The following is a 13,234-nucleotide window of genomic DNA, read 5'->3' as shown; positions in this document are numbered from 1 at the left end:
TCATGCGCCACATAATGATGACTCTTCTGTCAAGAAATGGACCACAAACAGGCTTATGATCTCATAAGATCATAAGGGAGCTAAAATATCTCTATCACCTAGTGACATTGTAACAATCCATTATTCATGATTGTAGTGATGCTAGTGTAAACAAACCTACTGTGCTTCCAGTCATGTAAAAGTATATCACATACTATTATATACAGTAGATAATACTTGTAACAATAAATGACTTACTGATTTACATAGATTATAATTTTATCATCATTTAGGGGTATACTCTTTATACTTATAAAAACAAAACAAAAAGTTAACTGTAAAACAGCCACAGGCAGGTCTTTTAGAAAGTATTCTAAAAGAAGGCACTGTTACCATGAGATGAAGGTTCCATGTTACTACCCATGAAGACCTTTCAGTGGGACAAGATGTGGAAGTGGAAGACAATGAAATTGAAGATCCTGACCCTTACATTAAGTAAAATAAAAAGAAAAACTTTTAAAAAATATAAAAATCCCATCAAATAAGTAAATTAAGAAAAATATTTTTGTACAGCTAAACAATGGGCCTATACAATGAATCAAACGCTTTTAAAAAAAAAGCTAAAATTTATAAAGAAAATGTTATAGTAATCTAAGGTTAATTTATTATTGAAAAAAATTATTATTTTTTTTACATATTTGGCAGACCCTAAATGTACCATGTTCACAAAGGTACATTAGTGTACAATAATGTTTTAGGCCTTTACATTCACTTTTTACTCACTGATTCATTCAGAGTACCTTCAGACCCGCAATCTCCATTTGGGATAAATGCCTAAACATCTTTTCTATGTTTAGGAACAGAAATACCATTGTATTACAAATGCCTGTAGTATTCAGTATAGTAATGGTGCTATACATATTTATAGCTGAAGGCAGAAGCTATTTCCACTGGCAGGTAGTCTGCTGAAACTGCAGGTATCGGCATCTGAGATACATGATGTAGCTCTTAATGACAAGCTATGCCTTCCAGTGTTGAAACAGACCCCAGCAGCTCACTATCAATTTCTTCTTTCTAGGTTCTTATCTTGTGAATTTGAAGAATGAAATCCACACACAAAGATGAGTGAGTATAATAGAATTTATTCAAGTATATGTAAAAAAAGAACTCCTGCAGGACCAAAGAAGACCAGACAGGGATTACCACCTAAATGTTAGTCTAGTAGTTTATAGAGTATAGAGCACTTGGATGAATGCTATTGGTCCAAATTTATGCTAATTAAATTTTGGAAAAAATATTAATGCTGTTGGTTAACTCTTGAGTCAGAACTTCCATTCAAGTCTGTTCCACTTCCACTTTTTCACAGCTCATCTGTAATCCCAGATGGTGCAGGCTCAGGGATCCAGGGGAGGTGTCAGGTGGGCATGCTCTGGCTTGCCCCAGCTAGCATGGCAGTCTCAGGACCTGTGAGCCAGGACCTGTGCTTCTCACCAACACAGCAATCCACCAATGTTGTAGCTCTACCACCAATTCTCGAAAAGATTATTGGGTGGGTCATGTCACAATCTCCATTCAGGGAAAGTGCCCTATACAAGTATATCTTTTCTACGTTCAGGTACACAATACCATTGTGCTACAAATGCCTGCAGTATTCAGTACTGTAATGTGCTACACATATTTGTAGCTAAAGATAATGAGCTAAACCATATATCCTAGGTATGTAGTAAGTAACCCATACCATGTAGATCTGTGTAAGTATACACACTATGACGTTCCCTTAATAATGATGAAATAGCCTATAATGCACTTCTCTGAAAGCATCCCCATTTTAATTAGGGTACCTCTAAACACTCAAATTTTTGTTATGAATAGAGAACAATATTTATGGCTTTAAATTGTTTTTCTAATTTGTTCAATATTTACAAACAAATAACTATAAAATAAATTTTAGGAAAGATTATGAAAAAAATTTATATTTATCACATCTAAGATCTGAATTTGAGCTGTTTATGAAAATTAAACTCATTTCTTAGGCATTAAACGTTTTATTAATTTATTATTTAATTCATTTATTGATATATAAGAATCCTATTCATTATTACAGTAGTTCGTTTATTTTTTGGTATCTGGGATTGAACCCAGGAATGCTTTACCACTGAGCTAAGTCCACAGCCCTTTTTATTTTTTGTTTTGAGAAAGGCTCTTCCTAACTTATTAAATTGTTGAGGCTGCCCTTGAACTTGTGACCCTCCTGCTTCAGCCTTCCAAATTGCTTGTTTATAGACATACACTACTATTCTGGATTCATTATTACAGTAAATCTTAACGTAAGTGCCACCTTCTCAAAGATGCAAAGTTTCAACACCATACCAGACTTACTTCATCAGAAAGTTCAGGGCTGGTACCCAGCCTTCTACATTTAAAAATGTCCTCCATATAATTATGATTCACTCTGAAGTTTGAAAAATGCTGGTATAAAATAAATTCATTATCCTAGCACATAGCTAAGTTTTGTTTAAATCCTATTGGTTTGAACATTGACATAAGTAGAACCAACAAGCCTGTAAGGAATACTAAAGTTTATGTAGAAAAGATTCAGAATTTTTTCCAGAAATAGCATCATGTAAGACTTCATATAAATTATTTAAAAGCCAAAAGTTCCATTACAATGCTTTATAATAAAAATGCCATATCTGCCACTATTTGGAGGAAAAATTTCTTTTCAAACACCCAGAATAATATCTCTGATCCTAAATTTAAAAATTTCATGAGAACCACATAAAAATCATATACGATAGATTGTACCCACATGTATGGCACAGAACTCAATGTGTTCACAGCACTTGCTCCCAAATTCTCTCTGTAAATGTATGTAGCATCTTATCCAGCACCAATACTTAGTAGTCCATATAGTCTTCATACAGTAAATGCGGCAGTCAGATTATGAATGAGACTCAAATATTTTTTAGATCAATTAATCTGGGAACAAAGGATTCCTTCTCCTCTATTTCATCAAGTACCAAGAAATTCACCTTTTTCCCCTCAAAAATCACCAATGATTACATGCTTCCATTTTCTTTTTTTTAATATTTTTTAGTTGTTGATGGACCTTTATTTTATTTATTTGTATGTGGTGCCGAGAATCAAACACAGTGCCTCACATATGCTAGGCAAGCGCACTACCACTGAGCCACAACCCCAGCCCCAACTTCCATTTTCACTCTCAATATCACCAACCTCAACTTTTGATCTTGTCTCATTTCCTGTGAGCCCAGTCCCATGTTCCTAGGATTCAGTATCATATCAACCTAACTCAAAAAGTTTATCATGTCTTAACCTATTCTAAAAACTGACAAGTTTCCAATACCAATACATGTCCTTTAGTTTACAGTGTTTAAAAACTGCCTCATTAGAATCTCAAAAATATCATTATAGTCTAAAGTTAGTTTTTTCAAACCACAAAAATCTCGAAGGATGTCTTAAAATTCCTAGAAAAGACTACATAACTTGACACTGACACTAAAATTTTTCAAAGTATGAGCAGGCTTATGTGGATTAACAATAATAACAAAAGAACAATGTGAAGGAATATTTTTTTTTTAAATTCTAAGTTTGCAAAATGTAAATGCCAAAAACCAAGTTATTTGAGCTTTCACTTGTGTTCCACTATATCAGATGAAGACCTACTTTACCAAAAATATGCTACTGCAAATCATTTTAAGATGGGGCTGGGGATGTGGCTCAAGCGGTAGCGCGCTCGCCTGGCATGCATGCGGCCCGGGTTCGATCCTCAGCACCACATGCAAACAAAGATGTGTCTGCCAATGTTGTGTGTGTGTGTGTCTGTGTGTGTGTCTGTCTCTGTCTCTCTCTCTCTCTCTCCCCTTCCCTCTCTCACTCTCTCTTTAAAAAGAAAAAAATCCATAGGATTGAAGTGCCTGGATTCTGTTAAGGAAGGGGAAGGGCAAAGAGGAAAGCATAGCACTTGGGCTGCCTATAAATCAGACAGGTTACTTGACATTACTGAACCTCAAGGTTCTTCTTCCATAAAATGAGCGTAACAACAGGGATGCTATAAAAATTAGTTTAATTTTCAGTTGTCTTTTAAATGTTTGTCAGAATGTCTAGCACAATATTATTAACAATGTGTCTTGCTATTCTTAAGACAAGTTGTTTTACTTTGTAATTACCTTCTTCTTTGTTTTTCCCCCAGTAACTGATGACTAAACCCAGGGGACTCTACCACTGAGCTACATTTCCAGCTCTTTTATATTGAAACAGGTCTCACTAAATTGCCAAAGCTGGCCTTGAACTTATGATCCTCCTGCTTCAGTTTCCTAAGTACAGCTGGGATTAAAAGTAAGTACCATGATACTCCACATATATATGTAATTGAATACAATACCTTTATTTTACTTTATTTATTTATTTTTATGTGGCGCTGAGGATCGATTAAACCCAGTGCCTTGCATGTGCTAATGCTTTAAAGCCACAACTCCAGCCCCACTTCTACTTTTTTGGTATCAAAATGATGATTTTTTTTCCCTTGATGTCATTATTTGGCAAAATCAAGAAAATGCTCAAAATTAATTGAGATTGTTATCATATGAAATCTAAAAAGATGTCTAAGTCATTTAGATCATCAGAAAAAGTTTGTATTTGAAGATTTGATAAATAATTTCAAAATGGAGAATGTATGTAATTATAGCCATAATTTAAGAAAAGCCAACATGAAACAAGGAAATTTTATCTACCAACCACACAAATTTGAAGAATTATTCTCTGTACAAGAGAATAGACTACAATTTTAACATGAAAGTAAGCATTGGAAAAACTTGTATATTTTATTGTATTCTGTCAGAAAACATACTAGAAACTATCAAATGCATACTACATGTTAGTCATGTTCTGAAAGGGTTATGTGGAAGTGGATTTTTAAAAAAATTCATATATTCTTACTTCAAAACTGGATATTTCAAAACTGGAGGAATTTGTCAGGAAAACTACCTTAGATGTTATGGATTCTTTTTTTTAACAATTAAATTTATGAGGGTATACTTTTAGATATAATAAAAATCCATCAACATCTTAAGTGTAGATTTTGATGAGTTTTGACATGCGTATACCAATATGACAACCACAAAAATTAAGATGTAGGATATTACCATCAAATATCCCAAAATGTTTCCTAAAGACACTTTGCAGTCTGTAGGCCTTCCAAAGTCCCCAGACCAGACAATCTGACTCTATTCTGTTCAATTAATCTAAACGTCCATCATTTGCCACTACCACATTGTCTTCATTTCTAAAGTTTTATAGCAATTCTTGAAATCAGGTTCTTTTTCTTCAATATTTTTTATTTATTGATGGACCTTTATTTTTATTTATTTGTATGTGGTGCTGAGACTCGAACCCAGTGCCTCGTGCATGCTAGGCAAGCACGCTATCACTGAGCCGCAACCCCAGCCCTGGAATCAGGTTCTTATTTCAGGAAAATTCACATCTTAACAATTTTAGTAATCCAAACTACAAATATCCCAGTATCTCTGCCTCCCAAACAGATGGAATTATAGGCATACGCCACCACATCCAACATAAGAAATTACTACTAAACCCTAATAGCATACATAATATTAAAACCTAATAAAGCCATTTCCACCCTCATCATCTGAGATAAAAGCCAAAACTCAGTGTTAGCAAAATACCTTAAAAAACTTAAAGGAGGGCTGGGATTGTGGCTCAGTGGTAGAGCGCTTGCCTAGCACGGGCGGGACCCGGGTTCGATCCTCAGCACCACATAAAAATAAAGGCATTGTGTTGTGTCCATCTACACCTAAAAAATAAAAAAAAATAATTAAAAAAAAATCAACCTCAAAGGAGGCAAGATTTATTTTGGCTTCGGGTTTAAGAGGTTTCAGTCCATAGTCAGCTGGCCTAATTGCTATGTGCCTAAGGTGAGACAGAACATCATGGTGGGGAGGGTATACAGGAACAAAGCTGTTCATCTCATGTTGGCTGCAAAAGCAAAGAGAAAGAGACAGAAGAGTCCAGGTACAAGATATTGCCTTCAAAGGCATGCTCCTAAAGACCTACTTCCTCCAACTAGGCCCTAACACCCACAGTTTCACTACCTCCAAATAATTCATTAAGCTATGAATTTATCAATGAATTACTCCATTAATGATGTTAAAGCCCTCATGGTCCAATCACTTCCCCAAAGCCCCATATCTGAGCATTGCTACATTGCTGACTAAGCCTTCAACAAATGAATATTTCAGGGACATTATAGATCCAAATCATAACAAACTCCTTCAGGCAGTAGGATAGAAGAAAGGGAAAGTAGTATAACCATGCAGAGATAACACTGAAGTCCCATGTAATACATCTATTTTTTATCTCATTAGCCAGGACTTAACCGTATGATCATATCCAGCTATAAGACAGAAAAGTAGTTATTTAATCTGGGTGGCAAGTATCCAAAGAAGGGCTGAAGATGTGGCTCAAGCGGTAGCACTCTTGCCTGGCGTGCGTGCGGCCCGGGTTCGATCCTCAGCACCACATACAAACAAAGATGTTGTGTCCGCCGAAAACTAAAAAAAAAATAAATATTAAAATTCTCTCGCTCTCTTTAAAAAAAGAAAAGTTTCCAAAGAAAAATCAGCAATCTGTTACTAAACAGAATGGAAATAATAATACTGGGATATACCATAAACAATGTCTGTTTTTAATTCCTAATATTACATTTAAAAATAGCATATGGATTAATGAAGTATGAAACTTATGCAGAGCTATCACTGGAGTTAAAATAACATCTGAAAAAAAAAAACCTCAATAAAATAACATCTATGGGCTGGGGATGTGGCTCTAGCGGTAGCGCGCTCGCCCGGCATGCGTGCGGCCCGGGTTCGATCCTCAGCACCACATGCAAACAAAGATGCTGTGTCCGCCGAAAACTGAAAAATAAATATAAAAAAATTCTAAAAATAAAAAATAAAATAACATCTAAAAATGTGGACTCACATGTAATTCTCCCAGATGAAAAGCAATACCACACCAAAAAAAAAAAAAAAAAAAAAAAAAAATCAACATTTTACATTAATATATAAATTAACCTAAGTCAAATCAGAACCCCTAAGAGAGAATGAGGATTCTAAATAAATAAATGTTTGGATTCTGAATTTTCTCTTCCTTTCTTAGAAAGGAATTCCCCAAAGCAACAAACGCATTAGAAGACGTTAGATGCTGATGATACAGTGGCTAACCTAGCAAAGCAAACACAAAATTACCCCACAGATTTTCACAGAAGAAAAAAATAAATCAAGTAAAGACTCTCCCACAACCAAAAACTTTGACTCACACAAAGAGAAAGAACATAGCATCAGCAAACACTAACATATATTATATAGAAAATAGGAATGTTAGTACCCCTAAGAACCCCATAATTGTAAAATCTGAAGTTAAAAAAAGTCTAAAGCTGGGCTGAGGTTGTGGCTAAGTGGTAGAGCACTTACCTAGCATGTGAGGCACTGGGTTTGATTTTCAGCACCACATACACATAAATAAAATAAAGGTCCATCAACAACAAAAAAATATTTAAAAAAAAAAAGTCTTTTAAAGCTACATATTTGGGGTTAGGAATGCAGCTCACTGGTATAGCTTTTGCCTCTGGAATGCACAGAGCCCTTGGTTGATAACCAAGCACCTCCACTTCTCCCACCCCAAAAAAAGTTTGCTTTAAATGATTAAAGAATTAGGCGGAAAAAGAAATATCATAGAAAAAAAAAAAAAAAGAGTACCATTAAAAAACGACCAAACAAAAACAACAACAACAAAAAACCCTAAGTAGACCTTAAAATGAATCAAATAGACATAAGAGAAAAAAATAGAAGCCCTGAAATCAAATACTCTAGAAGAATTAAACAGCAAATGAGAGAAAGCAAAACATATGATGAGTCAATCAGAAAACCATTTTAAGAAAATTATCTAAAACACAATGATACAGAGAAAGAGATAACAAAATATGTAAAACAGATTAAGACAAATCAGGGCAGAATGAAGTGGTCCTGTACAGGTTTAACTAGGATTCCAGAAGAAAATAACTGTAGAGATTGTCTCATTACTGAGAAGGTCAAAAGAAGGACTTCAGTAATGGTCCTCAACTCTAGCTGTACCTTGGAAGCATCATCAATAAAGTTAATAATTTTTTTTTTTTTAAAAGAGAGAGAAACAGAGAGACAGAGGGGGGGGGAGGGAGAGAGGGAGGGAGAGAGGGAGGAAGGGAGGGAGGGAGGGAAGGAGAGAGGAGAGAGAGAATTTCAATATTTATTTTTCAGTTTTCAGCGTACACAACATCTTTGTATGTGGTGCTGAGGATCGAACTGGGCCGCACGCATGCCAGGCGAGCGTGCTACTGCTTGAGCCACATCCCCAGCCCCTCAATAAAGTTTAAAAAAAAAAAAAAATTACTTAGGTCCCCACCCTCATAGATTTTGGAATTGGTGTGCAATAGGACAAGGCATCTGTGGTTTTTTTTCAATGTTTCCAAGTTATTTTCAGGAACATACAGGGTTGAGAACCAGTGATCCATACCTAGATATAGCTAATGAAACCATAGAATAAAAAGAGAAAAATGTTAAAAATAGCTAGGGAAGACAAATAGAATGAATTTAACAAAATTATACCATATTCATATATAAAGAAACCAGAGGAAATTTCACTTTTAAGTATATGCAGAAGAAAAGAAGTTTAATAGAGTAGAGAAGGGAGAATAGGGGGAGGGCAGAAGGGTGGAAAAAGCAGGGAAAGGGGCTTGAAATCAAATTTCTTGCATGTATGATTTTGTCAAAATGAACCCAATCACTATGTATAATTATGATGCTCTAATAAAAAAATTTTAAAGAACTAGCAAGAAGTAACACTATTAGACAGGTAGTCTGACGGCTCAGTAATGACAGCCAAAAGAAAAACAGAATAGTAAATTTAACAAGAAAATAACAGTCACCTTAAACAGTCAACTATAATTCAATACCATTTAATAGTGATAATGAAACAGACACTTCTAGTCAAAGTCTAAGAAGGCTTACCACTTAAAAGGCTCTACTGAAGCTAGAAACACAAAAAACCTAAAGTGAAATGGGGTATATAAGAAGAAATCCAAAACAAACACAAAACTGTTAAAATTCACATCCATATCTCATTTTTCCTCACTAAATCATTACCCAAAATATGAGTCTTTCTGGTCGTCTATCCAATAGTTCACAAACATGACTGGACAAAATAACCAGAGGGTCTAGCATGGTGGCACACATCTGTAATCCCAGCAGTTTAGGAGGCTGAGGGAGGTGAATTGAAAGTTCAAAGCCAGCCTCAGCAACTTAGCAAGACCCTGTCTCTAAATAAAATATTAAAAAGGGCAGGGAATGCCGCTCAGTGGTTAAGCGCCCCTGGGTTAAATCCCTAGTAATAAATAACCAACAAGATGTTTTAAAATAAGAATATGTGGCCTCACTCAGGATGTAGTTTAACCTTAAGAAGTAAAAGCAAAAAAGCTTTTAAAAGTCCGCCAGATCAAGAGGATAATCAGGGGCTGGGGATGTGGCTCAAGCGGTAGCGCGCTCGTCTGGCATGCGTGCGGCCCGGGTTCGATCCTCAGCACCACATACAAAGATGTTGTGTCCGCCAAATACTAAAGAATAAATATTAAAATTCTCTCTCTCTCTCACTCTTTCTTTAAAAAAAAAAAAAAAAAAAAGAGGATAATCAGGTTTATGAACTTCAGATGCCAGCCTTTCTTTCATCCAGTAGTTCTCAATATGATTCCTAAAATGGCAATATTAGATTTTGCAGATTCTCAGGATGCATTCCAGACCTTCTGAATTAGAAATGCTCAGAGTGAACTTAGCAACTGTCTTAACAGCACCCCCAACAATTCTATTGTGAGCTTAACTTTTAGGAAATATGCTTTAGACTCAATGTCCATACTATTAATCTGTTTATACTTTCACATGAACAAATCCACTGCTGTTACCCTACCTACAAAATCATTCCATTTAGTCCTTTAGAAAGCTGTACTATAAGCCCAGTGACTTGAGGCTGAGGCAGGAGGGTTGCAAGTTCAAAGCCACGTCAGCAACTTTTTATTTTTTAGAACCAGATATGGAACCTAGAGGTGCTGAACCCCAAGCCACATTCCCAGCCCTTTATTATATTTTATTTAGAGAAAGGGTCTGGCCAAGTTGCTTAGGACCTCGCTGGGTTGCTGAGGCAGGCTTTGAATTCATGATCCTCCTGCCTCAGTCTTCCAAGTCACTAGGATCACAGCCTTGTGCCATGGTGGCCAGCTGCCTCAGCAACTCAGCAAGGCCTTAAGCAACTTAGCAACACCCTGTCTTAATATTAAAGGTGTGGGATGTGGGTGTGTGTGTATAGCTGGAGGTGTGGCTCAGTGCCCACCCCCCCAATTCGATCCCTGGTTATCAATAGCGGGGAGAGGGGGCCCTGTAGCACAGTTAATCAATTCCAAGCATTCTTAGAATTTGTTTTCATTCTTTTGCTAGCTGATTAAAAACTGACCAATTCTCTTACAGAGTCCTCAGGTAGAGGCTGTTCATTCTCGCAAAAACCATGTCAGCTCACAAAAGAGAGATCAATTCATTCCCTATATTATCCCAAAAAGATCCGGATAAAAATTCTCCTTTTTGAGACTGGGGTTGTAGCTCAGTGGTAGAGCTCTTGCCTCACATGTGAGGCACTGAGTTTGATCCTCAGCACCACATAAAAAAATAAATCAATTAAAGGTATTGTGTCCATCTACAACTAAAAATATATTTTTTAAAAACTCCATTTTTTATAGATTTCTTCATTCCCATGGTTTCCACTGTCAATTATTTGATACCAAGAACCAAATTTCTCTTGTGCTGTTGACATCAGGAAACCACTGCTGTGTGACATCTCTATTTGATGTTCCACAGGAACCTCAAACTCAATATGTACAAATCTGAACCTACTATGTTCTTCTATATTCTCTGACAGAAATGAACAGCACACCACTCATCTAATTATCAAAGTCCAACTCTAAAAACCTAGAAGTCATTGACAGAATCCCTTAAACATTCAATTAATTACCAATTACTGTCAATTTTACCTTCTACAAGTTCTCCAATGCTCTCCATCACAATTGTCACTGCCACCACTTCACTAAGTTACCATCCCTTATTAAGATTACAGAAATGGCCTCTTAATTGCCCCCTCTCTTTCCAGTACTGCACTCTTCCATCCCATTTTGCAGCCTTCACATTTCAAAAGTAGTTGTTTTAAAATCAAGTGGTATCCTGTGCCTCATGTAGTCTATATGAAGTATGTAGACTGTGGTACATAGTATGTAGACTACATGAAGTATGTGTGGTATGTAGACTACATGAGGCTGAGGGTATTAATAGCTCAGTGGTGGAGCACATCCTGGGAGTTCGATACTTGGCATACCCCCACCAAACAAGAGTTATAGTTTTAATACTTCTATTCCAAGTCCATCATCATTCAACACAGATCTTAAATCTAGCTCTTTTGCTCATAGTTCTGGATCACAAACTTATCAATGATAGTTTTATCACAACTATGTAACACAAATCAATAAAAAAGGAATTATCAAATTAGATTCAAATCCTTAAAACTTAAAGAGAGCTATAACTGGTGATTTCATCTACATAAACAGTGCAGTATCTCAATACAACAAATTTTTAGTTTATATTATAAACAGTATCACTTCAACATGTTCATAAGATGAGCAAAATAAGAACACTATTAAAAAATTAAAACTCATAAAAAGAAAAATATTTGGAAAAGAAAATTAAAACTTACCATACACACCTGTAGAAGGAGTAGAATTGTTCATGGTAGAAGATCCGTTAATAATACCAGAAGAAAGAAGTTCATCAGACCCCCGCTGAAAGGCAAAACCAATCATCAATTAATGAAATAGGTTTTAGATATAATGGTTTATATTTACTACTAAAAATATTAAGAGCTAATTAACTTAATATTTTAGTATGAAGACATTTAGAAGTTCTTGAGCATCACAAAATCTAAAGTTTGGAAGTGAACTACATGATAAGGAAAAAATATAACACATTCACATGACTAATAATAGCTTTTAAAAAACAACTGCCATTGCAAAAATGGGAGTATAATCTTTCAACCATTTTTCCCCCAAAATCCAGTTCCCCAGGATGTGTTACTTTAGTACTAAACTGTATTTAGGTGGTTGCATTCTGACATTATTTTTATAATATATATAAACATTCAAGTAATTTTTGTTGCCCTCCTTAGAATCCTGATTTTTCAATACCTATATTTTTTAAATAGAACTCAAAATACAATTTATTTCTATATTGAACAAATTCTTTAAAATCAGTGATTTTTCAACCATTAATTCTAATGTGTACTATGTCTTAAATATTTTATTCAGAAAACTGAAAATCTCAATTCCCCCAAAGAGAAAGATTAAGACTTCACTTAAAGCATAGGTCTTCCTGATAATTTCTAAAATGTAGGCTTTGTAGCCTTATAATTATCAGACAAACTTTGTAGTTCACTGGCTACATGGAGATATAGAAAGATAAAACTTTTTGCAATTTTAATATAGTAAAAATCTAAATGTACCCAACATGGTTTTTATGTATGAGAAATTTGGTAAAGTATGTGTTACTAATAGATATATTTTCTACATACATGTGAGGCTAGATCAATGTTTCATTTGAAAATCAAGTTAGTTTGATATTAGAATCCACTTCCACTATTTCTGGCAATAGTATGTTAAAATGTCAACAAAATATTATAATTACAATAAAATGTAAAAGGCGGGTGAGGCTTTAGCTCAGTGGCAGAGTCTTCCCGTAGCATGTGTGGCACACTAGTTTCCACCTTTAGCACCATATGAAAGCAAACAATAAATGCAATCTGTCTATCTAAAAAGTTGGGTATGTAGGCCAGTGGTAAAGCACTCTGGGTTCAATGGTCCAGTATTACAAATTTTAAAAACCCACTTTGAATAAAAGTTAATACCATAAGTGTACATGCATGAAATTGAACAACAAATCCCACCATTATGTACAACTATAAATCACTAATTAAAAAAAATACAGAGAAAAAAAGACCTTATCAACACACACCTATCAGAACTAAAATAAAACAGTGACAAACTCTTGACAAGGATGTGGAAGAATCTGGCTCTTTGAATACACAACTGGTAGGAATGTGA

The 13,234-nt window shown here is 35.2% G+C and overlaps 1 protein-coding gene across 6 annotated transcripts in view; it reads right to left on the bottom strand.

Annotated features, from left to right (window-relative positions):
- The window catches only part of Ptbp3 (polypyrimidine tract binding protein 3), a 96,181-nt gene that overhangs the window by 53,735 nt on the left and 29,212 nt on the right, over window positions 1–13,234 (bottom strand). For 4 of the 6 annotated variants that reach the window (XM_076845679.2, XM_076845676.2, XM_076845674.2 and 1 more), the window contains one exon: window positions 11,836–11,920. In XM_076845679.2, coding sequence (XP_076701794.1) covers window positions 11,836–11,869 — 34 coding nt within the window. In that variant the 5' untranslated portion in view covers window positions 11,870–11,920. Of the gene's footprint in view, window positions 1–5,684; window positions 5,813–11,835; window positions 11,921–13,234 lie in introns of all 6 variants that reach the window. The other 2 variants (XM_076845678.2, XM_076845675.2) reach the window with 2 other exon arrangements.

This window comes from Callospermophilus lateralis, chromosome 2 (genome assembly GCF_048772815.1).
Source record: "Callospermophilus lateralis isolate mCalLat2 chromosome 2, mCalLat2.hap1, whole genome shotgun sequence".
NCBI classification, from domain to species: Eukaryota; Metazoa; Chordata; class Mammalia; order Rodentia; family Sciuridae; genus Callospermophilus; species Callospermophilus lateralis.
This window is presented reverse-complemented; position numbering and strand designations above follow the sequence as displayed.